The 25,887-nt window shown below is 41.3% G+C and overlaps 1 protein-coding gene across 3 annotated transcripts in view; it reads left to right on the top strand.

Annotated features, from left to right (window-relative positions):
• SGCD (sarcoglycan delta) overlaps positions 1-25,887 on the top strand; it is a 299,559-nt gene that overhangs the window by 239,386 nt on the left and 34,286 nt on the right. For all 3 annotated transcript variants that reach the window (XM_065734696.1, XM_065734695.1, XM_065734697.1), the window contains 2 exons: positions 12,137-12,224; positions 14,500-14,619. In XM_065734696.1, coding sequence (XP_065590768.1) covers positions 12,137-12,224; positions 14,500-14,619 — 208 coding nt within the window. The remainder of the gene's footprint in view (positions 1-12,136; positions 12,225-14,499; positions 14,620-25,887) is intronic.

Here is a 25,887-nt window from a genome sequence, read left to right as displayed (position 1 = left end):
GGGTTTTGAAAGAACTTCAGGAATAAAAACGTCAGGAGGCAGACATCTTCCGTGGCAACAACCAGTCAGACTGAGCCACTGACTGATTGCCCAAAGGGTAATCCTGGGTCTGGGCTTTCATGTCTCCAGTGCTCTATTTTACCCTCAGTCATCCTCATCTTCTCAGTAAGGGTGATGGAGCCCCAGAGTAGGTTGCCCAGAGATGTTCAAGACCCACCTGTGCAGCCTGGTCTAGGGAGCTGCTTTGGCAGGGTGTTGGACTAGATGATCTCTAGAGGTCCCTTCCAAGCCCTACAATTCCATGATTCTGAGATCTCTCTGGCTGCATCTGCTATTATTCCCCATTTTCCCAAACAACATTCCTATCTTCTTCCAGGCATGTAAAAAGCATCTGCTGCTCTTTCTGAGAGCCTGCCTTCTACTGAAGTACCACTCCCTAGCCCCAGGGATGTTGGTTGGGGATGTATTTTTCCTCATTGGCAATACTGGATGCTCTTCTGCAGTCTTAGCCTTGAAGTTGATACCCAAGAGTATCTATTGAATGGCTGCTGCGAGATGCAGTCAAATCTTACCACAGAGCTCCTCGTTACTGCTCATGCAATGTCCCACTGGTCTGACATCTGCTGTTATGTTCTCTCTGTAGGTGCACGTGTTCTGTGTAGCAGCGTCCTGCAGGATCTAGCATCTTTCCTCCAAATCAGTTCAACATCACGTCACATGCTTAGCTGCATCTGCCATTTTCTCTCTTCGGGTCTAGTGCTGCCCTGCCTGCTCAATGTTCTGTCTCTCCTGGGGTGGAGGTTTGCAGTTCTCCTGTCTGACAACAGCTCACACATGGACATTAGCTCGCTGCAGGTCGTGGTTTGGGCCCTGATGTTTATTCCTGCGGAGAAGTCTTTCTCTGGTCATGCAGACAGACAGAATGTCCTTCTTAAAGCAAAGTGTCCATCATTTCAGAAACAAAGTGGTTAGAAAAAAGGAATTGAAAACCAACCTGTGCAAATATGTCAGCAATTCAGTAACTCCACATCATAATTAAAGCAGGTGCGATTACTTTTCTATCAGAGGTGTACTCATAGGCCCAGCCATTCTTTGTGTCCTGCTTTCCCAAATATGCCCACACAGAGTTAACTCGGTATATTTCTACAAAAAGCATTCCCACAACAAGGCCAAAGTATGTTTTTCATCAATCATTTTATAGCTGCTTCAAACCTGTCACACCAGAGTATGTGACTGGAACTGCTTGGGAGTTGGGAAGAAACAAAAAGGAGGGAAAGAAAAAACAGAGAAACCTTAAATAAAAGCAAGAATTTGTATAGAAACCTGAATTTTCTACCCCTGGAAATGGTCACATGATATTTCTTTGTGTAAGGGAGCAAGTGCAGAGTCTCCAATTAATAAATAATAGCAGTTCTAAGAAATGAGATTAGCACTCCCACAACGCTGCTGAAAAGCAGAGCACACTGAGCCCTTCAAACCTATTTCCCGATGTACAGGTCAGCATTTGCCTATGGCAAACCTGGAGGACAGGTCTCATCATGAAGAGCCCTATAATTGTAACAGCAGTCCAGAAGCAGAAATGTTCTGGTTGCAGGAACATGTCCGGGCTGACCCTTGTCACTTCACAGACCAGATGTGTTGGAGAGCTCCCCTGGGTAATCACATCAGCAAGGATGGCCTTCTGTGTCCTGCCTTCCAGCCGTAACCAGGCTGCAATATAGTTGCTTTTGCAGTGTAATTGCTTTCTCTGCAGGGCTTCTTCCTATTGATTCTGCTTGTGTGGATTTAAATTGTTTGCGGGTTGGAGCTAGACTCAAGTTGGTCTCCATCTCTGCTTTTCTATGCTAGACAGCACACGTGACAGTTCTAAGAGACTTAAATGATGTCTAGATAGCATCACTCCCTGGCCTGCGCGCGTGTATTTGATTTGAGGAGAGAGGCTGGATCAGATAAGTTCAGAACATCAATAAATACGTGTATTTTGTTTGGTGACACTTGTTCAATTTGAATCTTTTTTCCCAGGAACCAGCTTGTGTTGAGTCATTTTTTCAGCATGTTGTGTAAGTGCTCTGCATCTGCAACTGTCGAGGACGGTGCCATCCCATAGCAATGCCATCTGCTCATTCACAAAGCGCTTTTTGCGTCGATAAAAAATGTGAGGTGCTACTCATAATTAGGCAAATCGCACGCTGTGATCTGTGATTGATTTGATTTCTGTTGCTGGCTACCTCGCATATGTCTGTGTGTCCATGAGTGTTTTCTGCGTATCAGCATATGGCTGCAGATGAATCAGAGCCTCATGAATTCTTTTTCCCAATCCAGACAGATGGAAGTGTATTCCATTCTTATTAGCAGCAGCTGAATTTCGGTAGCATCAGGGGCCTCTGTGAGGATTTTGCCTGTTTTGTGTAGTGCGTGAATACATAATTTGGCATGGCCATCTATAACCTAATTCCAGAAGTGATCTGTGACCCAACACAAAGGAAAGTTAGATTTCAAAGGAATCATAGAACTGTTTGAGTTAGAAGGACCACTGAAAAACATCTGTTCCAGTCCTCCCTGCAATGAACAGGAGCACCCAGAGCTCCATTGGGTGCTCAGAGCCCCATCCAGCCTGACCTTGGCTATCCCCATGGAGGGGGTGACACCCCCTTCTCTGGGCAGCCTGTGCCAGTGCCTCACCACCCATATAATAAAAAAACCCTTCTTCCTAAACTCTTTTAGTTGGAAACCATTTCCCCTTGTCCTATCAATGTTCAGAGGTAGCAATGTTAGTAGACTTACAGGAGAAAAATATATGTAATTGGCATTATAGAGTGCAGTAACAAAGTGCTTCAAAAGTGCTGCAAGCACTGCAGAACTTGGGAGTCTCTGGTGGAATCAGACTTGTGGAAAATATTATCATTCCTTTCTTTGTAGTAACAATATGTACTCTGAAAAGTATATATATTTATACAGCTCAGTGACTGAGATTCTGATGGTTTCTGGTTGTACTATGGTCCGAGTAACACTGATAGTAAGAGAAAATAAATCAGAAACCACTCATTCTGTATAATTGTAATATTGTCTTTAAGCAGCATATATACATAGTGAGGTATGATTTAACTGCAGTTTTAAAAGATGTCTGAGGCAGGCAGCAGGCATACCAGAAAGGCTGTAAAAATGAAAACACATGAACAGAGATCTGCACGCTTGTCTGGAGTAAAAGTTATGAGCATTGTGGTAGCAATATAGCTGGATGATTTAGAATATTTTAAACCTCAGCAGAGCTCTCTCCCTCTCTCCTGTTGCCCAGTGCATGCATACAGTGTATTCACTTCAACTGGAGATTCGTCACCACCAGGGTCTGGCCATAGCTAGGACAGCCTGAGGCAGAAATAGGCTGTAAGTCAGCACAAAGCCATAGTCTTGCTGCTGCCATGCCCTCTGTCTATAGGATCAGGTCAGTGTGAGCTCCCTCCTGGTCTGATATGAGCAGCCTCTGTGGTTAGCTATCTCTGTAGAAAGATTCAAACAAATTGCAATGATGAATGCCCAGCTAATTTCCAGTGGGAAGTGGTGATTAGTGTGCTGAGAATCTAAGGCCACTGCTGTCCTGTTTAAGAGCATCACGATTGTTCTTGTCCTGCTTAGTCTGTATGAGGGAGAGCTGCTTCCCTGAGATGCAGTTAATACTCTGAGCACCTTTGATCACCTCCATTGTAATGCCATAGGGTGAACTCATAGTGAAGTGAAGGGCTCGAAGCATTTTCAGAATTATTTGCTCGTTGTATAAGCTGTACTGTTCTCCCCTCAGGTGTTGTCTGGGGCTGTCTCAGTGGAGGACTTCTGCAGTGAATCCAATTCTTTCAGGTTCCAGCCCAGGCAGGCAGCAGTGCTCAGCTGAGACCTTGACAATGCAGAAAGTTTTGTAGAAGTACAGCAGCCTTCATATCTTACAAATCCAGATTTCCCACCCCTACGGACACTGAATAGAATTCCAGCGCTCACAGTTGCATTTTATTTTTATGTGTGTGTCTGTTGGTTGTCATCACATCGCCTGTGTTTTCTGTTGTATCATGAGCCAGCGAAGGAAAAAAAGAACAACAAAAAAAAAACAAAAAAAAAAACCACGAAAAAAAAAGAAAAAAGGATGGGAAAGAAGAATTTGCAGATGTAATCCCTCAGGGATATTTTCGGTGTTGTTTTTAATGTCAGCAGACACAGTTCAGTGTAGTTTTCAGAAGAATCTCATCTGCACAGCTGCTGATCAAGCATCTAGAGGAATCAGCCATGCTCTCTAAGCACTGTGTTCATGAGAACATTACAGGATTTCTTCTAAAGAGAGGAACCCCTAGACTGCCAAAAATAAATCGTTTTGAAGGATGTAAAACCCCTTGGGTAGCCATCCAAAAGCAGAATCTAGTTATTTAGATCTCACATCACAGACCTGCCTTCTTTTCACTTTAAAAGAAGAGTCAGAGATGTATGTAATAGCTTTAACGTAGTAATGGGAAGCTTATCTTTTGTTTCTATTGTCATTAAAACAAACTTCAAGAATTGCCATAACAGAGGGGGTTTTGTAGTGCTGGACATAAAACTCCAACATGTGTAGTACATATGCTGTTAAACTGTGTCACGTTGGGTGGGAACACAGTGTTTTTACTTAACTGTTCTGAGCTTCATGGTCTGCACTTTGTTTGCATTGAAGGGACTTTGAGTACTTTGCTTTAAAGGTTTGAATACTTAAAGCAAAAATCAGAGGTTGGATTACAGCTTGTTGAGTCAGCCCGTGACTTTCTAGATCTATGTCCCTGAGTGCCAGCTGCAGGTCAGGGCTGTGTCAGCTTTGTCCCTGATCCAGGCTACATGACTTGAGTGCACAGCACTTGTGGAAAGGGTTTGTTTTTAGAAGCAAATGGATACAGACCACATTTTGTTACCTCTGCATTGGACCCATTGCCTCCTTCCTCAAAGAAATCATCTTTAGAAAGAAATATAACAACATGTACAGGGGCATATTGTAGCTTTCGTTTTAATCTGTTTGTTATCAATTGCATCCACAGTTTGCTTTCATTCTGTTATGAAAAGCTAACACTGTCAAATCAGAAGTTTTACTAAAAAAGGGATTTAGTTACATGAACGTTTTACTCAGCCATTTGAAGGACAAAGTCAAGATCAGCAGAGACTCAATGATTAAACAACAAAAAGTATGTTCAAATAATATTAAAGGATGTTTTCAATCTAGCACCTAGGGATTTAGCTACGTGACTTAAATTTTTGATCCAGAAGGCTCCTGGACAAATCCTGTTCTTTTTGTGAGGAGCCCTATCTGAAGCAGAAGGAGGATCTATTGGTTTTCTTTTATATGGCAACTTAAATAGAAACAGTGGTGGCTGATTTGCAATTTGGCCTGAAGTGCAGGATCTCAGTTGGTGCAGATGAAAGCTGGGCTGCTGCTAAGCAGAACCTTACGGGCTCATTGGATACTCCCAAGTTTGTCTTCTTCACACCTGCTTTTCAGGTGTGCCATGTCTGTATAATGTTCTGGTGAGGTTTGCTGTGATTCATGGAAATGCCAGTTGCTTGATCAGCAGAATCTCTTGGGAATTCTGAAGGTATTTTACCTCATTGTTTCCTCATCCCTATGTTTTTTTGGGGTCAGCCCAGAGATTTTCAAGGCACACTCCAAGACAGGACTCAGGGAATGCAATGCATGCTTGGAATCGAGTCCAGGACTGCTTTGTTTGGTCTGTCCTCATGGCATGTTCTGGGCATCTTGTGGTTAGGATACTGCCATTAGTGGCATCCAGTGATAGTTTTGCTGATGCTTTCCTTTGTTGAAAGAGCAGTCATACCAGAATATGAAAGCGGATCAGTGATACTAATTTAATCTTATCTATGTCAACAGTCATCTGGGAACTGGGATTTGAAATGAACCAAAACCAGGAGATTTCTAGCAGGAACAAGCTGCCCAAGGAGGCAGTCACTGTAACTGGAGGTTTTCAGGAAACATGGAGATGTGGCACTGAGGGACACAGTTAGTAGTGGGCATGGTAGGTCTGGGTCAGTGGTTGGACAAGATAGTTTTAGTGGTCTTTTCCAACCTTAATGATGCTGTGATTCTATGATTCTGTGTTGCTTTTTGTCCAGTAATAAAGCAAATAGAGCCAAAGCAGAGGGCAGGGTTGACATATACTATCCGGTAGCAAACATGCCTTTATCTGATGGAAGATAAGTTCTGGATGAAGCTGTTTATCTTTTTGTGTGCTCAGCCCAGACAAGCTACAGGTTATATCTTGGTTATTCCAATCCGTTTCCCCTATCCCAATCTTCACAAAGAATTGCTGTCAGGATTTTCCAATGATCTTTTAAGAGAGGAGATTAAGCATTACACAAATATTTGTCAAGTATCTTAAAATAACAAGCCTCTTGGGGGGAAATTAGATGTCTGCAGCACCACTACATGACACTGATGTGGTCAATTTGAATGTGCTGTTTGGAAGCAGTTTAAATCACTGCTTATCCCAGGTTTTGTGTAGGAGGGATGTTTGAGTTAGATAGTCTAACTCAGTGCCTTCAAGAAGAGACTGCACCAGCATCAGTGGGTTTTTTTCCACCTCAGAATTCAACCTCCTTTCATTTGAGGCTTTGTGATATCCCTACCCATGGAAACACAACCCAAGAGTAGGTATTGCTGCTATTAGCACTGTTATTAGTACTGTTATTACATGTAGCTGTAATTGTAGGACAATTTGGATGCCATGAAGGGAATGCACTTGTTATAGCCCCTACAGATACTTTATCAGCAGCTCTTTAAAACAGTGCTCGAGGATGCAGGGAAGTTTGTGGCTCTCCAACAGGTGAAGGAATGCTTTTGCTCTCACTGTGGGCTGCTTATTTGCTCTCCAGAAAACAAAGTTTTGCGTTCTGACAGCCCAGCTATGTAGAGAGCAGTGTGGTTTTTCTGTATGTCAGTGAGAAAGTGGTGCTCTGATGGGCATCTCCAGACTGTTCTCTCTAACTTGGATTAAGCTTTAGTATTTTAATTTTTCTCATTACATTTTTCAAGCCAGCAGGAAATTCAGCATTTTCATTATTTCCACAAGCTTCATGTGCAATTACTGTGCAGACTCTTTGAATCCATAAGATCAAATCAAAGCTATTGCTTTTAACCATCCAAGTCAGAAGGACATTGATTGTGATGCATTATTTTTAAATTGCCTGTTAAAATTTAAAAAAGATTTCCACATATTTTGAATAATTCCCTAAAACATCTGTTATTGAATTTCCTTAAAGACAGCTCTAGCTGGGATTGCTTCAGCTGCAAATGAGGGCTGCCAGAGTGGGGTTTTTTTCTGTTTTGGTCTCTGATCTATGCGATTTTAGCATCTCTTCCAGAGTGAGCAGAAGAAAAACACCCAGCGAGCTGTTAGGGCTTGTTTGCCATGTGTTTAGCCTAGCAGTCAATCGATGCCTTTTGCAGTCTTCTCTGTTTTACTGAATACCTCACTGCTTAGTGGGTAAGCAAGCTACACTGTTTTGACATATTTTTTGAACTATTCAAATCCTTCATTCTGCAGTATGCTCAACATTTTAATCTGTTGAATAGGTGTGGCAGCTTCTTTTTTGTGTATAAACATTTGTGTTATGATTGAGTCTGCTGTTGAAGAAGTGTTGGCGTAATTGGCAGAATGATGGGTGTTTGCTACATAAGATTTTCTGCAAAGGTAAATAGTAGGTCTGCGGTGGGCTGGAAATCGAGAAATGGTCCTTGAAGAATCCCAGCCTCAACTGTGCCCAGTAATAGGGGGACGTGGTTAGTAGGCATGGTAGTGATGGGTGAGTGGTTGGACTTAATGATCATGGTGGAGTTTTCCTATCTTAATGAGCGTATGATTCTGTGAATGGAATTGTGACCCAGGGTAGGGTCAGCATCTTGCAAGGAGAATGCTTGAAACATGTCAGATGCAAACAAGAAAACCTGCAGAAAGCAAAAACTGTATCCAATTCCCATCAGCGTCTGGCTCTGTTTCTCCACCTGAATGATCCAAGTGAGCACTGAAAGAACCTGCAATGTAAAATGGTGTCAGGAAGGAGTGACTGCTAATTTAATTTGCAGGTTGCACAGGCAGTTAAATCAGAGACTGTGGTTCAGTGCAGTGCCACAGGATGGCTGACTTGAACATGAGCTAGAGCTCTGCAAACTCTACACAGCAGTGAGGTTCACAGATGGCCATTGTAAGATTAAAGTTTCAGCAACCAAATCCAAGCATGAAGAGCATGTTAATCCCAGCACCTGGACTGGGAGCAGCCTGTGCTTGTGTTAGAGAGAGGGGCAAGGAAACATTACAGTAGTATTTGTAATAAAAGTGAAGGGCAAATGACAGAAAAAGACATCTCTCAGTACATTGGATAGCATGCAGACAGGGAAAATCGTGGGATTGTTGTTTGATCTGAAATACTAGATTTATATTATCAAAAATGTGCTTTCCTGAGGAAATGGACACTCTGGTGTCTAAAAAAAGTTTCTTTTTTCTGTTTTTCTAAATCCAGAAAAGCATTACATCCAGTTTTCATTCCACTAAAGTTTTCTTTGCAGCATATCTCAGAGTAACATATGTGTAATGTCTTTGATATTATTTGTCTAGAAAGATTCTGATCTGGGTTATTGCCCGTTGTAGTTCAGAAATGTGGTATATCTTGTAGTGATATGATTACAATCGTGGTTATTTATTGCATGCTTGTATTCTAACTAACAGTCTATGAAGTTTGTGATTTCACACGTTCCAGGCATGCCCCAGAATGTCAGAATGTGGTTTTGCTGGTCCTTTACAGGCACTAAGGGGTGTGGGGTAGTGGGCATGGTGGAGACAGGTTGACAGTTTTATCCCAGCAGTCTTTTCCCACCTTAATGATTCTGTTATTCTATGATGCCCTATTGATCTAGATTTCCATTTGCTGAAGTGAGCCACAATGCTCAACTTTATGCCATGATAACGTGAAATGCTAAGAGAACTGAAAGCTTTCTCCTTTTCACTTATTATTTCTAACCACTTTAAGAATGAATTAATGCTTTAGTCTGTTAATTCCTGTGTGTGTGATTGGAGGAAGCTGGCATCATCACTAAACTCGCAACAGGAAATTTTTTAAGTGTTCAGTGTGTAAAATATGTCACATTGTTACCTTTGTAAACAGAAGATGATAGACACAAAATTTGCAGAATTTTCAGCAAAAGCAAATCATTTTTTTTTCATCTATTTTCATTTCTTAATGGAAGAAGAATCATGGAAATGAGAGCAGGTGTTGCATTAAGTGCTTGAAATGTTCCTTCTCTGCAGACCAATAAAAACATAACTCTTCCATTAGAGAAATTTTTTTTTTTTTTTTGAAAGCTGCATGAATCTGAGCTCCAAAGCAGTGAATGAGGTGACTGTGCTGGGATGAACATTTCAAGTTATGATTATGTATTTTAAGTTTTTCGTAGATGGATGCCAGCTCTTATCTCATCTTGTAAGACTTCTTTGGGGCAGCTTTTTTTCTGCGATACTTGGTTTATATTGCAGTACTCCTCCAGTTATGCAGATCAGTAGCAGAGTTTTAAAGTTTTAACCAGTTTTGGGATTTGAATGATTTTTCCTACTTTAATTTTGCCTAGAAGGTTTCCTGGCCTTTTCAAAACACTTTATTTGCTTGCTTAACTCCATAAAAAAGTCAAACAGTGCAAGTCAAAAACATGACCTTTCTATGCTACATAGTGGTCACAGTCCCATCTGTGACTCTTGATTATGTATGTTGTAGCAATCTGTCTTTAAAATATCCTTCATTTGTACATGTAAAATGAAAACCTAGCAGTAAATTGCTATTTCTAGTGGTATTTGAATTAGGTTCCTCTGGTCAGGGCTGGAGAGAATTAATGGCAGAGGAAGCAGGTTTTCAAGCAAAGCCATCTTTTTTACTATGCCATTAAGAATAAAATAGTCATCAACATTAACTCCCAGGTGCTTGGTAGAAGAACCCAAAGTGAATTAAGAAAAGAGCAAAATCTTTACTAGTCATTGCTAGCTGTAGATGTCCCTGCTCATTGCAAGGGAGCTGGACCAGATGACCTTAAAAGTCCCTTCCAACTCAAATGATTGTATGGTAACAATTTTTCTTTACTTGTAAGTTATTACTGATGTTTTCATTTCAGATAATATGTAATTTAAGCTGTCAAATACATTACAGATGTATATAGGGACGGTTTGTCCTCATTTAGTGTGTGAGGAGTTGAGTAAATCATTGTGAAACCCGTCCAGGGTCCAGAAGTCATGATGTGGAATTCTTTCTCTGAATTATTTTTAGTTTTACATTATAGTTCAGTTGCAAGCAGTCTGAATGTTGCCTTAATGTTCTAGTGACAATCAATGGAGTAAATGCCATTTCCCCTCCTCTTTTTTTTTCCCTAGAAGGCTGATCTCCTGCGTGAATGCAGCACAAATACTTGAAGCCACAAATGTAATTGTCATGAATATTTGTGCACATGCAATGTCATTTGGGGTGAGGTTTTTAGTTTCATTTTCATTGCTGCAGGGAATTCTTCAGCAACTGAATCTCCAGTGCATGACTCCAAAGAGTTTGTCCTTGTGCTCCTTTATATGCAAGCTGCCTAATTCTTTTGCTGCGATCCAGAAAACCAGCATCTATACAAATATTAATTGTATTCCTTATAAATTCAGGAAGCAAGGAGAACATGCCTGACCTACACTCTCCTCCACTCCTATCCTGAATGTTCGTTTTTAATGGAAAGATTTTGAAACACTGCGAAGAAAGTGCAGTGTAAGAAGTGCACAGGCATAGAATTTTCATCTTGCTGTTTTTCTTGCTCTTCCACCCCCTCTACTAATCCTCTGGCTTAGCTGATTAATTAGTTTATTCAGCTGCCTGCTTTAGACATTATGAAGAAATGCTGGCAGTGAATTTCTGCCTCACACATTAGACTTGTGGCTGATTTAAGTTGGAGTCACCCCATGTTAGTGCCTTAGGTGGCTAATAGCCTTTGAAAACCCAGTTGTGAGAACTGGGGCTGCCTGGAGGAAACAGATTCCCAGGTGTCTTGGATGTGTTTGCACACAGAAGGAGCCAGATGGTTTTCACTGTGGGTTTCCTTTGGCTTCACTCTGTGGGAGAAATACCTGAGCTGGATGGTGCCAGGTAGCTGCATGGCTCTGCTGTGTTAGCAGCTGTTCTAGGTCCTTTCTCAGAGGTGTATTTAAAGCATACATGTGAAAAATAGGCAGAAATTGGTGTAATCAAGTGAGGAGTGGGGAAGGCTTCACGATTTGTTGCATTTAGTGGGCACACTGGGGACAGGTTGATGGTTGATTAGGTGATCTTAGTGATCTTTTCTAGCTCTAACGATTCTGTGATTCTGCTTCCAGACCTGATGGGATGGGTCTGGTCTGAAGCATCCCAGCGTGGATGGTGGTGGTTGTTAGTGCTGGATGGTTGATAACTGCTCTGGGACCAAAGGCACTTTCTGCACGTTAGCAAGGTTTTCTCATTCACAGTTCCCTGTGCATGAATCATGTGTCCATGCAGTGTAGATAGCATTGGAGCCATCTGAGGCTATGTGCAGTATTGAAGGTTTGACTCTGAAACACACTGCTGTAATCAGCCTCTCAAAATACCACGAACTTCAGGAAACTGAGGTCAGGTCCAACATCACCTGCGCATCTTAAGACAGAAAGCTGATTGGCACATACTGGCAGTAAAGAAAAATGTAAATGTGGTACTTAGGGACATGGATTAGTGAGCAATTTTGGTGGGTGGACAGTTGGACTGGGTCTTAGAGGATCTTAGAGGTCTCTTCCAACCTTAATGATTCTGTGATCAGAAACTAACACAAATATATGGAGCCTCAGAAAACTCCCTTGCACCAGTATGCTTTTGTGGAGTGTGGAAAGCAGTGGGAAAGGAAATTTGCCTGTCTCTGGGCACCTTTTCCTGCCACTTCTGGAAAAGCTCATTTCTGTTCTGGGTTTCATCAGCACCGTGTGATGATGAGACAGGCACAGATGGACACAAGGGCACAAGCAGCTGAAACTGCACCTTCACCCCATCCCTAGCCATGAATCTGTCCTTATCTCACGTGCTTGCTCTTATGGTCTTGTTCCAGGGCAACCCACTATACTTCCAGTCTGCCAGAAACGTTACAGTGAACATCCTCAATGAGAAGACAAAAGTCCTCACTCGTCTTGTAACAGGTAAGGAGGGGGAAAGGCTGTGTGGAGTTGTTACAGAGAGATGAAAGCAGGTGTGTTGTGGGATGCTGTGCTGGCTTCACACAGCTCGCCGGAGGGGAGCCCAGGTGTCTTTGTGGAGAACAAATGGAAACTTTGCTCTGCTTTGTAGAAACAAAGGTAGAGACATGAAAGCAGTGCTAGAGAGGCAGCTGGCTGGTGCTGTCTGATAACGAAGCAGACCATCGTTTTCATTTGAAAGCCAATCCAGAGACAGAAAGGTTAGCTGTACAACTCCAGGGTCAAGAAGAACATATGCAGGCTGACATCTCTGTCCTAGCAGGCACAGGATTTTCCTGAAACTCTTTTAGCTTACCTAAGACCTTGGGAACAGTGCTGATTGACTGTGGCTGGTTTTGGACCCTGGGCAATTTAGAGCTTTTTATGCCCTCCTTCAGATGAAGAACACTGATGCTCCCAAGTATTAGTGTGTTTGATGGATAAATGGGTGTTTCATTAATCCCCAGTGCACAGCAGCCTTTGAATGGATGCATGTGTAATTTGGATTGAAAGAGCCTAAAATGCATATATATGTGTGTGTGTATATGTGTATATACATATATATTTGCATGTGTGTTATATAGGGCAGATATTTATTTATTGAGATTTATCTATGGACTGGGAGAAGTACTGCTTTGTAGCAGAGCCACTAATCCATAAACATGCTGTTTCTGCACGAGGCTGAGATGTTTGGTTTGCTTAAATAGCAGTTTGGCCTCTAGTCACAGTATTAAATAATTAAATATGCAGCTTCAGAAAACAGTGGTTTAAGTGGCATGCATGAAAATAGCCTAGAGGAAGGGAATAAATTCATCCCCAAACTTGCAGATTTTCACATTCAGAACTTGTTTAGTTTGCTGGTTCTGCATGTACTTACAAGAGGGTATTTGGTTCCCCTAAGAACCTCCTTTTCAGGAGAGCTTGAGAGGACTTGGACGGTGTTGTCCCTGCTGTGATGTCCTGGTCACTGAGGGCTTTTCTGGGTTTGGAACAGCTTTGATTCACACGTAGAGGGAAGACGTGGTCCTAGATAGCGTGTACTGCACTGATGAATGTGGAGGCAGTTAATTAGTGAGATAAAAAGCAAATTTAAAACTCAACAGTATGATATTTTCTCAGGATGGCTGCAGGTTTTCTAAGTTTCTGCAGAACTACATGTACAAGGGTCTCACTTTTCTGTAGTCCAAACCATGTGCATGAGTCCTTGTGCTCTGATGCTAATACAGGCAAACACTGGGTACAGATGGGTTAGAAAATACCCACTTTGAAGAAATGAGACTCTTCAGGAAGGTGGCAAAGGTAAAGCAAAGCCCAGTCACTTTCCTGTGTAGTATCACATTGCAGGGAGGCTGGGGTTTGTCCTGAGCTGTGTGGGGCTGCTGTAAGATGGCAATTTGTGCAAAGCTTAGCTGAGGTCAGGTAACTGAGGGGTCTGCTCTTTGTAGTGTTTGAGCCACAGACCTGCACAGAATTGCTGTTTGGGCAGCTGATGTTTTTCAGGCTTCATGACAGTGCATTTTGCTGGAGGCTTTCAGCACTGCGCTGTGCAGCAGCCTGCAGGAAAAGCTGTGGAATTAAAATAAGAGCTCTGAGGGAAAGTTTTACTCATCTGAAAACTTTCCAAGATGTGGGAGACCTTGCTATTCATTTCAGCCTACACGTGGTTCAGTTCCATTCCCTACATGGCTTATCCTTCTGCAGTTCCAGGGGGGCAATGGTCCCAGGGTTGACCATCTTGGGGAGGTGGGACCAAGCTTAAACTGCAGCTGTAAAACAGAGCACGCTTGTGCTGTTGCTTCTGGCTGTTGTTTCTTTGTGTTTTGTGTTGTGCTTGTTGGTTTTTTTTGAAATTGGACTATGCATGTCAGCAGTATCATATTTAACAGGACCAAGCAAGGTGTACCACTTCTCTCAAAGTGTAGCTGGGTGCACTCGTTGCTATTTGTGTTTCCATCTTTTGGTAAAAATTTCCCAGCTGTGCCAAGGTTAATAGTGATTTAATGACATACATAAGCATTAAAAAACAGTGTAATGATTGAGGGGTTACTTGGGTGTCCTTTCCTATGGAGTGGTCACCCTCTGTAAAGCACAGGCATTGCTGCTTGTTGAACTGGATGCAGATTGTGTCAGCAGAACCATTAGAGTAATGTCAGCAAATGGGGTTATCAAATGTATGGTGACTACTATGTGGTTTTCTTCCACTTTCACTCAAAGCTTATACTAAATCTCTTCTCTCTAGGTCCCCAAGCAGTGGAAGCACACAGCCAAAAATTCGAGGTGAAAACCCTCTCTGGAAAATTGCTGTTTTCTGCGGATGACAACGAAGTGGTAGTCGGAGCAGAGAGATTGAGAGTTTTAGGTAAAAGATTACTCACTAAATCACTTTTTTATTGTATACCACCTCAAATTATGTAGTAGTTTTGCCTGATTTTCCTTCACTCTTGTAGAAAGCTGTTTGCTGTCTTTATTGCTTTGAATCTTCCCAAGCAGATAATGGCCAGGAGTTTGTATCTAAGGAGTTTCCTAATTTGCACAACATGGTATTTTCCCTTCAGAAAAAAAATTCCCTGGAATTGTTTTATCTGGACTGGTAAAACAACCTTAAGACCAGCTTTGGAAAGTAGATTACTTTATCTCTTGGGTCTGGGACAGTGTGGTTCACTGCACCAATGCTTTCATGGCTGCAACCACTGTCTCTGTGAAGAGGGAATCCTTAGGTTTTGTATTTTTAATCTCCCCGCTTGTCACCAGCTCCTTCTTCATTCTAAAGCAAACACTGAGGAAGAGACCTGCAGTGAGAAAGTCAATATGAATTAAGATCCCATATTTATTCTCTGAATAGTTTGCTGGCCTTTACATTGCTTAAGCTTTCCTTAACCAGATGTAAGACCATGTTGTGCATCTTTGAGCCATCTCCTGCTATGCTCAGGGGTATGCTTAAGTGTCCCCTGCATGGGAGGAGAAACCTCTTAGCAGTGCCACAGCCTCCTTACTTCTCTATTAAGTTCCTGGAAGCAGAGGGATCAGTGAAGGAGCTTAGAATGGTATACAGTATTTTTAATTATTGTTATTTATTCCATATTAGATAATGTATGGTTAGTATAGGATCATAGAAGAATCATTTGAGTTGGCAGGACCCTTTGAAGATAATCGTGTCCAACTCACCTGCACTGAACCCTATGTATAGTATAAGAGAGCTTAAAATGAAGGCTGCAGAGTCTGGGCATCATGAATGAGACTTCATATCCAACCCTAATTTTTTCACTATTTGGTGTTATGCTGTTCCAAATGGTTTCCTGTTTCTAGAAAGGGCAGCTGTATCTCTTTCAAATTGCAAATCAGTGTTGGTACACAGTGGGCCAGTTTAGTCATCAGGTATACCCAAATTAGGTGAGCTTCTTGAGATAAGGGTTGAAAAAATTGCAGCATCTTTTTCAGTAGAAAACTTTGGATAGGACCATTCCAAATTCATGCAGTGTTTCAGAGCTGGGGAGCGTTTGTCACAGTCCTCCTTTCACACAGTGCCTTTCAGATCTCCCAAGTCATGCAGTTTTACACAGGGCAGATGAATTCAAAGAGCAATGATCTTAACTGTTTTTTTTGTTTGTTTGTTTTTTTGGAAGCCTTAAAATGAGAGAGATTTATATCATTGAAAAAATACATAATCTTTTGTTTACAAGTCACAAGTACTCCTTTCCAGATTACGTACTTGCAAAAACATTGCTTTTATTTGCTTTCTGCTCTGGAGAAACCAGCAATTATTTTTGATAGTTATTTTGAGTTCCTGCCTTGTTTTAGTCTCCAGAATAAATAGCATCAAAAGTATTAACTAACTGCTGTAGTGCACTTCCATTTTTATTATTTTCAGCTGTGTTTCTGAGGGTTTATTTGGCATGGCAATCAGAAAAGAAAAGGTAGAATGCTATCACAGATTATGTTATGTGGCAAATATTTCAATGACCTTGAGCTGAAATGCTTTCACAGTTCATGCCTGGCTTTGTTTTTCTCCAGCTTTGCTTCCCCAATCTAATTATATCTCCAAAAGTGGCTGCCATGGCTGTTTGCCATGCTGGGAAGTGTTATACCATATGTTCATATTTCTTCCAGTGCTTTTGTCTGCACTTGAGGTTAGTCCAACTTGTAGTACACAGATAAATTCCTTTGATCATTTCTCTGGTGTTTGGGATCTCAGGTACTGCCAGTATGTGTCTGCTGACATCTATCTACACTATGTAAATAATCTCAACTTGTTCTTGTTATGGCTGAACACGTACTTGTTACAGAAGGAAGCGTGTGTCTGCAATCTGGCATGAAAGTCATCTTGCAAAGGTTAGAGCAGCAGTTATTGGACCTGTGGCTAGCTTTTAATCTTGTTAACAATAATTACTTTTTCTTTGTGTGCTCTTCAAAGTTGATTCTGAAAGTTTGTTCTACAAGGTAATGCTAGAGCCTTGACATGACAGAAGTGTAGCTTTGTTTTTTGGAAATGGACTCTGCGTTGAGTAGCTAAAGGGTTTTTCATCATTAGCAAGGCGTTGAAAAAAGGAGGAATATGCAGAATTATGGATAACAAGCAGATACAAGTAGGACGTTGCATTTGATGAGGCTTCAAAAATTGCACTATGTGTATGCAAATTACCAAATGAAAGGGCCTTCTATTTCTGTTCTTCTTTTTTGGGGGGGAAGTTATTTTTTATTTTTAACCACTAAAGGATACTGAAAGACGGAGTTGATCCTCTTTGCAAACATGATGCAGGTGGAACTACTTCAGTGGTTGTATTTGATTTAAAGGATCCCTTCAAATTTATCATCATAGGTGAGATAGCAGTAACTTCTGTTTGAAGACAGTGGTATCTCTGAGCCCTTCAGCCACGGTCAGCTCTGATGACATCTGCATGAACTCTTCCAGAACTAGCACAAGTTCCCCATGCCCTGCTCAAAGCCCAGCAGCTGCCTTGGCCCAGCTGACTCAGAAGAACCTCATGTTTGCCTGCAAAAAGTCATATGGAAGCAATCTTTTGCCAAATCTGGCTTGCCCTTTTTCTTCTAAGCTCATCTACTGTTGCATGCGATTGCCCAGCTGTCACCTCCACTCTTGTCAAGGGATAGGATGGCAAGGCATCATCACTTCTAGCACCACTTTCTTGTATAGTCCTCCATCCTGCAGTATTTGAGCACCTCATCACATTTAAAAGATACTGAAATAGAACTCAAAGCAGTCCTCACCCCTTCGAACCACAGCTCTTAGTTTGCTCTTGCAGTGTTGAGATCTTGTTGGCAGATTCTGCAGCCACTCTTCCTCTGGGACAGCAGTGGTGGTTCCTGCTTGGCAAGTAACAAGTAGACACAAACTAATGCCTCACTCTGTATCCCCTGCAAACTCATAAACCCATACAGTCAGCACTATGGGAGATGAATGTGCTACTTCTAGTTGAATTTCCATGGTTTGTCATACAGAGGTTCCTCTTTCTGCCTTCTCCCCCCCATAAGAATTGAAGCATGTTCACATGGTGTGAAAAATGTTCTGAAGAAATTCCCCTTAGTTAAAAGAGCATTAAAATTAACTTTAATATTTATTAATTACTAATTTTGTTTAATAAGCATGTTGAATATGATAGCATTTATAAACAAAGGACAATCATAAAGCATTATTCTGACTGTTAATTAGCTCTATTTATTCTCCAGATTAGTTTTTAAATATGCCCTCTAGATGCCACTTGATACTAATTAACAGAGTTACATTATTATCTCTATACAAAAGCATTTTTAATTAAATCTAAAGCAATTTAAATTAGCATGAGTTTTTACAGAAATTAAAATCTGGTCGGATGCTTAATGTAGCCTTATGAGACAACATCTGAAGACATGCCAGTGTCAGTTCTCCCAGGGGCTGTGACATCTTTTTTGGAGATTATTTCTTTAAGTTTGTTTTCAGGGAAACTTGCCAGCATACTCTGGTGTTTAATATTTATGATGGATTTATAAACCTTTTTTTTTTTCTTTTCTTTTTTTTCTTTTTGGCTAAGTTTTGTAGGGAATCCACATGCATTGCAATGAGCTGAGCTAAAAACAGCAAGGATGCCTTCCTGCAGGCTGTCTTGTTACACTGACCACACTTTTGAACCATTCTTAAGATTATCTTTTTTCTTTATGATAAGGGTAGGAGCAATCACAAAACCGCAAGATCTCTTGTCTCTTACAGATGAAGGCAAGGATTGTTCCCCAAATGGTTCCCATGCTGGATGGTTGATAAATGTGATTCTCACTATAATTTTTCTTCTAAAATTATGCAATAACAAAAATTAAGTTATGTGGAAAATCCTAAGTCGAGTAGGGTGTCCTTCATCCCACAGTGTAAGGAGCCCCTCCACAGATATGAGACCCACCACCTCACACTGCAGCCCTCTCCAGCACCATGCCTGGCTACAAGATGTCTTTAATTTTGGAATGACAGAAACCAAAAGTTGGAAGTAAAGAATTCAGGGTTGGAAAAGACCACTAAGGTCATCTATTCCAAGCATCAACCTATCCCACCATGCTCACTGACAGTATCTCTAAATGCCACATCTCCACAGTTCTAGAACACCTCCAGGGATGGTGACCCCACCACCTCCCTGGGCAGCTGTGCCACTGCATCACCTCTTTTTTTGAGAAGACATTTTTCCTAAGATTCAGCCTTGTCAACATCTTTCATGCCCTCCTTTCAAGTAACCAACCAGTAACTGCACCTTTTATTCACAAGTGCTGTGTTTTAGTACTCACAGAAGGATTTTTTTAAAGCATTATCAACACTTTTGCTTTAAATGGGAAAAAAAAACACCACTTATATGAGTGTAGTGAACTAATTTGTCTGTGTAAACTGGCCCAGCTGTCTCAAAAGCTTCACATAACAAACATCTTTAGGAAGCCTTGAATTAGCTTGAAGGGAGGAAAAGAGAAATCCTGCAGAACTGCTGTTGCTACAGCAGCCTAGTTAGAGATCCCTGTTCGCATTTCCTCAATATTACCATTTTTGTAGCTTTGTGGCATACTTTTCCTAGCTTATGTTTGCTGCAATATTTACAGCAGAGTAACTTTAATGAGTTCAAGAGTAGTTATATTTCATGAAAATAAGGTACAAAGCTATTTGACTGGTTCCAGTCATTTTAGAGTGTGGTGTAAGCTGGAAATAGAACAACTCCTAGGAATTACCACCCATTTTTGCTGCCTGCACCCTTCTTCTAAAGCGATTATTTATGGGTCAGAACATGCACAGTTGCCCTTTACAGCAGCCATTATGATTTCAAAATGGTATTTTGCTGATTTGTTTATGGCAGACTGAGTAACTCTTGTAGCCAAGTGTTGAAATCAGAGCTGAGCCAGAGAGGAAACAGAGCTTTCTGGCCTCAGCACTGTGTCTGCTGCAACTCTGTGCCTGGGGATGCATGGCAAGCTTCAATCTTTGTGACTGGATTTTGTACATTTTCCTGAAAAAAAAACATATCCTTTCTATAGGTCTGCAGATAGTTTATTCAAAGAAGAAATGTTGCTGTGATACATTCCTAGCAGATTGAAACAGTTTTTTACCCCCATCTTTTTGCTGTGCAAAAGCAGCTGAAAAGTTGCATCTTGCAACCGTCCCCAAAAAGGTTTCATGCAGCTGAAGCACGGCTGTGGCTCCGTGCTGTGCTTCTGGAAGCAAACATTGGACCATCAGCTCTGTGTCAGACAGCTTTCCCAGTTCCTCCAGTTGCAAATGAGCTCCTGCTTGCTTGGGCTGCTTCAGAGACACCTGGACACAGCAGTTGCTCAGAGCTCCCTTCTGTGCTCCTGGCAAGAGAAATGAGCATGCGGTGACCATGTTAGCTGTGCTGCTCACGAGGCTTGGACAGGCATTTGACCTTTTGCTGAAGATGTATGAACTTCTTTAGGAAGCAGTTATGAACATTCGCTGTTCACTCTCTTTAGGTAATTAAGCAGTAGTACTAATACGGTCCTGGAGCAATTGCCAAGCTGTCATGTAGCCATTGGTCCTGCAGAAAAGAAACAGAGAATAAAATGAGAAAACTGGGGAAAGGTGCTGACAAATGCAGATAAAAGATTTGAGCACGGGCACTGCCACGACTGGGAACAGCCTCCACTGTTTGCAGCCCTCGTTCATGCCAATGCAATCTCATCCCATCTCCTTTCTCTCATTGCATAGCTGTGGTGCTCGAAAAAAATCATGTATAGCAGAAGGAGCAGGGAGGAGGGGAAATAATTCCTGTCAATGATTAAAACCACAGGAAAATTCTTTCTTGCTTTCAGTTAGGAATTATGCTACTGATATATCAAACTAAAAGTCAGGCATGAAAAAGCTATTAATCTGCAATCAGCAGTAACAGAATAACAATTCAGAAACAATATATATTTTTATAAAAAGTGGATGTGGTTGAACTGGATTGCTTTTTCCTCCAGAGTTTGGAGTGGAAAAAAATATCTCCCTTTTTATTAGGCAAGAAATTAGAATGACCACAGCTTGAACAAACTGTGCTGTCCTTCAGTGAACACTTCTGATCACTGCGCTGCCTTCAGGGCAGTAGGTCTATCTAGTCACTGTTGTCTATTCCTTCTAACAGTAAATTCAAATAACATTGCCCTTCTTTCTCAAAACCCACTTATCCAGATTGTAAACTTGTCTTTTGTTGGGGAGAACAATGTGTGTCAGGAGGAAGAAATACCAATAAGGTTTTTCGTGTTTGCTTTTGCTTCAAAGTACATTCCAGGCAAAAAGGATAGCATTTATGTAAAGTGTATAGGCTTTTAGTCCAGGCTGAAATGTGTGTTCAGATTGTGTTACCTTAATCCTGTTTAAGGAAGAAGAAGAATCATCCACCATCAGATTAATATTGATTAAATGTCACAAGGATTATGAAAGAAACATATTGTACACTCACCAAACACCAAAATCAAATTTAAAAGTGTGGCAGATTTATGTTTTATTTCCTGAGTGCCTTCCTTAGCCTTCACAACCTGATCTGTCTGAAGCCAAAAGAACATTCTCCTTGATAAATTTCCACTGGGTATTCCCACTTCAGGTGCTCTCCTGAGTTTATTTGCAAATTTACACAAGAATGCCAAGATCAGCTTCAAAGGAGATCAGTGATGACTTTGCTATTGTTGAGCTGCAGAAAAAGTACTGAAGGACCCCAAAACTGGATGAGACAGAAATATCCAGAGGTCAGCATAGGTTGTAGTAACTTTTCTTCATATGTCTTTTCTCAGTTTGGATACAAGCCCTCCTGTTCTTTTCTATTATTCCCTTTATGTTTGTCAGGGACTCAACCACTAAAGCTAGGCTGCAAGTTCAACACGTGTCTACAGTCACACACATCACTAATGACCCATGTGCTCATTTGAGATCCTGCAGCTCATTCTATTCTTTGTGCTTTGCCTAGCTTAAAGCAGTATCCATCTATTTCTCAGCACTATGAGTCAGATAACTGCTTCTCCTCCATCCCATGGAGTTGGTGGTGTTTGGAGACACAAGGAGTTCCCTTCTGGCCTGACACAACCACAGCCCAATGTTTAAGGGTCGACTCAGTCCCCATGTGCATATATGGAGCCAAGACCAGAATCTGAAGTCCTGGGATATCCGTAGATACAGATGATGAAGAAGAGAAATATATTTGCTATCAGATTCTAAATAATTTACGTTGCATCTTTTTTAAAAACATCTTTATTGATAGTGTACATGATTCATTACATAATTGTCCTTGAACAGCTCCTCAACACTTTGGCACAAAGGTATGCAGACATACTGTTGCAGTGAACCATTTTTATCCAATAGAAGAAAGAAATATGAACGAAGCTTTATGGCTTTTGTTCAGCGCAGTGGGTTAACCTAGCCATGCTATTATTATTGGGCCCTGAAATAGACCTCATTGATTTCAGATTTGATGGGATTCAAGGGGAGCAACAGCAATTACTGTGTTCATCCATTTAAAAACGTAAATTAGGGATGAATAAGGCTTTTAAAGATAGGAATTAAAAGAAGTGGGCACAAATCATTTCTACCTATATTGTATTGGATTTACTTCCTGGATATCTGTTTGCCCAGACACCTTTCTGAGACTGTCACATATTACCCCAATGAGATCTGCAGAGTGCAGAGCCTCATCAGATGGGTATTTTCATGAACAAATTGCTGTATATGTCCTGATCAATAACTGTGGAAATGGAAGTAGTTTCTGGAGATCATCAGCACACTATACATTGCTTATTGACTTTAGCTAGAAAAAATCATAACAAATCCTTTTCCTTCTCCCCTCATTTGCACAGTGCTATGTTAAGGCAATGTGCTAAAGAGAAGATACCCTTAAGCCAACCTAATCACCACGTTTGGCACACGGCTCTGGGGTCCCAATTTCATTATAAAGCAGTGCTATACAACACTAAAAATGTACTGAAGATGTGGCATCATTATTTAAAGAATGCACAAACTGGGAAAATAATCTGTGTAGGAAAAGCAAAAATAGGAAAGTGGGGAATAGCTAACCAGGTACATTTCCACCCAAGAGAGACCTGATGTTTTTCCTACTATGTTCTTTTCACCCCCAAGTGCTGTTCAGCTGATTTCCACCTACCTTTGACAGCCTGAACATCAATTGCTAGTCCAAAAATACTTATTGTTGTGCTGTGTCTGAGCTCTTCTCCCTGTTCCAGCTGATAGCAGCAGAAGTCTAGAGCAACAGTTTTGTGCTGAGGGAGCAGTATATGATCAGGATCCCATCACAGGGGCTGGAGCCCAATTGTGGCTTGGGGGAGCAGGGTTGGCCCTTGCCCCTGCACTAGAGGTGGTGCCAGGACAGAGTCATGTAGCTCAGGTGCTTTTGCAGGACACGGGGAAAGCAAAAAGCAGTTGGGAAAGTTGAACTGTTGATTCTCACTTTCCTCTTGTTGAATCTGTGCTTGTTAAGAAAGTTGCATGTTGCATTCTTGTTGGAGCCTTTGTAATTCCTGTCCCTCCTACAGAGTTATTGGCATCCAGCCATTGCTGAGGTCACATCAGAGCCTCTGCCTTGGTAGTGTGTTCGTAATCTCCCAGTCCTTCGTCACAGAGCTCATGAGATTGATTGGCCAATTCCAATTGAGAACTAACAGGAAGGAAAAAGAAAGGAAGGAAGAAGGAAGGAAAGAGAGAAAAAGAAAGCAAAGCAAAAACAAAAACAGAACGACTGAGATTGAACACTGAATGTTTCCTTGCTTAAGGTTCTTGCTTTTTGTTCTCCCTCACGTCATGTACCAGAGGGGGGAAAAAAGGCATTCACTGAGTGAATCTTCATGGTGATTCAGAACATTTTAGGTAGATGCTGTCATATGCTTTGTAAGTTCCTGACTGATTGTGTGGAATTAAGTTATTGGGCAGAGAACCAGCTAATGGAAACACATTGATGAAATCATTTTTGAGGGACATTAAATGGAACTTAAAATAAAGCTGAAATGGCTGTATGGATTTTTCAGTCAAACTGTTTATGAACATTTATTGGTGGTAAATTAGAGAGTGTCAGAAGAGGGAATCAAGTAGATATGGCATTTAATAGGAATCATTCTGATATAATGCTGTGAGAAGGAATAGTTTATTGCCTAGGGATGTATGATACAGTATGCTTAAATACAAATTATATGATGCTTTCTTCTAAATGTCTTTGGCTGTTTGCAGGTGAGCTGCCCTTAGCAGCAGCAAGTCTCACAAAGCAAAAAAATATTTTCAATACTTGGCAATGAAATGGAAATTTTATTACTATGCATTTTTCATGTTGGATAGCAAATGTTTTAATAACAGATAATTCAGGAAGGAGAAGCTGTGTTATACAATAGTAAATTTAATTTACATTTGTTTTATATTTAGCAAAAGGAGAAGACAGATATAGAATCTTTGCTTGAGAAGGGAGATCATAGCAGCTAAGTCTTCCATTGTTGGAGCTGTGGATTAATACTGTTTGCCAAAACCCAGCATTCCTTGGGTAGATAGTAATGAAAATAAGCTTGTGGGAATGCAAGATGGTAAAGCACCTTCTAGTGTTGAAAATCCTGTTCTCTGGATTTGAGATCCCGCACTTTGTAGTCATGAGTTTGTCAAGTCTGTTAGGTTGTCTGTCCCATGCAGTGTAAGAGAAAAGCTGTTTCTTTTTTTGCTTCTCTGTTGCCAAAAAAAAAAAAAAAAAAAAAAAAAAAAAACTGCTTTTTTCTTCTCAAATATATTTGGAACCAGTTTATTGCTATTTGCTCTCATGCCAACTTTGGCCTATGGCCAGTAGTTCTTTTTCCTTTGTGTTATTTATCCCCCTAATGTGTTTATACACAGCATTCATATCCTTCCTTCACCATCATGCTCCTATACTAAAAAGCCAAGTCTTTCTAGTCTTCTCTTGTAGGGCAGGCTTTTTCAGTTCCTGCAGTCACTGTATTTTCTCTCTGTACACTCTCCTCAAGTGAGGATGAGCTGGAGGCTACATGAAATTCAATTTAAGGATTCACTTGTTATTCTTAAAATAATGCCAGTTTTTTCCTGTCCCCGTGTTCCTGTTAGTCTTGCCTCTTCTCATTCAGTTTAATGTTGTGCTTGCTTTTCATTTGGCCCTTTCCTATTGCTATGAATCATGAGTAGCCTATGGCCTTTTTATGGGAAGTTCCCATTCAGGGTGCATCCAGGATGGAGCAGAAATCCTCATTTCTCTCTAAGCACATGACCTTAGGTTCCTATTTTTAAATTTCACCCTCTTCTCTTCTTCTACTCCCTAAGGCTACTCATTCATTTCACCATGACATCCCAGTCCTCTGCAGAGCCAGGACAACCTAAGTCAGTGTTGACAGCATATTTACCTCAAACTTTCCTTCTTTTTGTGCCAGGGCCTTTAGTGAAAATTTTAAATGAGGGCACTTCCTCTAGCCTTAAGATTTCACTTTCAACACAGTCCAACACTGATGCTGTCTCTGCCTGGCTGGGGACATCTATAGTGGTTGAGAGCCAGACTTTGGCACAAATGTCCAATGTAGTTGATTTCTTCCAAACATTTATTGCCATGTGGAGGCACAGAGGGAGCTGCTGATCCCCTAAGCAGAGGCCAAGGCTCTTCATGGAAAAGAGAGAAGTGCTGGAATTGGGCACGTTTTCAAGTATAGAAAATTTCAGGTAGAATAGAAAAGAAAGGAGAATGGTTATTTACTGTTTCTCAGAGTCCAAGGCAGAATGAGCATCCAGTGAAACCATCAGGCAGCAGGGTGAAACAAAGGATGGACTTCTCCAGAGCATTTAGTCCATCTGTGGGTTCCTTGGTAAAGAACTGGGGACAAGTAAAATCATGATGAGGTTGAAAAAGAGAGGTAAGAAGCACTCACCCATGTCTCTCCAGTGGCTGAATGACAGCCAGCCCTCAGAGACCCTCAGCTGATGACAGCCAGAGCCGAGGGAGGGATGGTGCAGCTCCGGTTCGTCAGCATCGCTCGTGGCTGCTGTCCTACACAGTGACAGGGAGAGGCAGCCCTGTGGGAGATCTCCTGTGCTTAAGAGGGAATTAGAAGAATTGATGCTGTCAAGGCAGGCAGCATTCACTTCTAATTCATATCAAAGGAGTGAAACAGAAAGATTTGGAAGTCCCATTCCTGT

Source organism: Cyrtonyx montezumae, unplaced genomic scaffold (assembly GCF_038088225.1).
Source record: "Cyrtonyx montezumae isolate F1298 unplaced genomic scaffold, pur_monq_1.0 scaffold_18, whole genome shotgun sequence".
NCBI classification, from domain to species: Eukaryota; Metazoa; Chordata; class Aves; order Galliformes; family Odontophoridae; genus Cyrtonyx; species Cyrtonyx montezumae.
The sequence above is the reverse complement of the archived record's forward strand: the minus strand, read 5'-3'. Positions and strand labels throughout refer to the sequence as shown.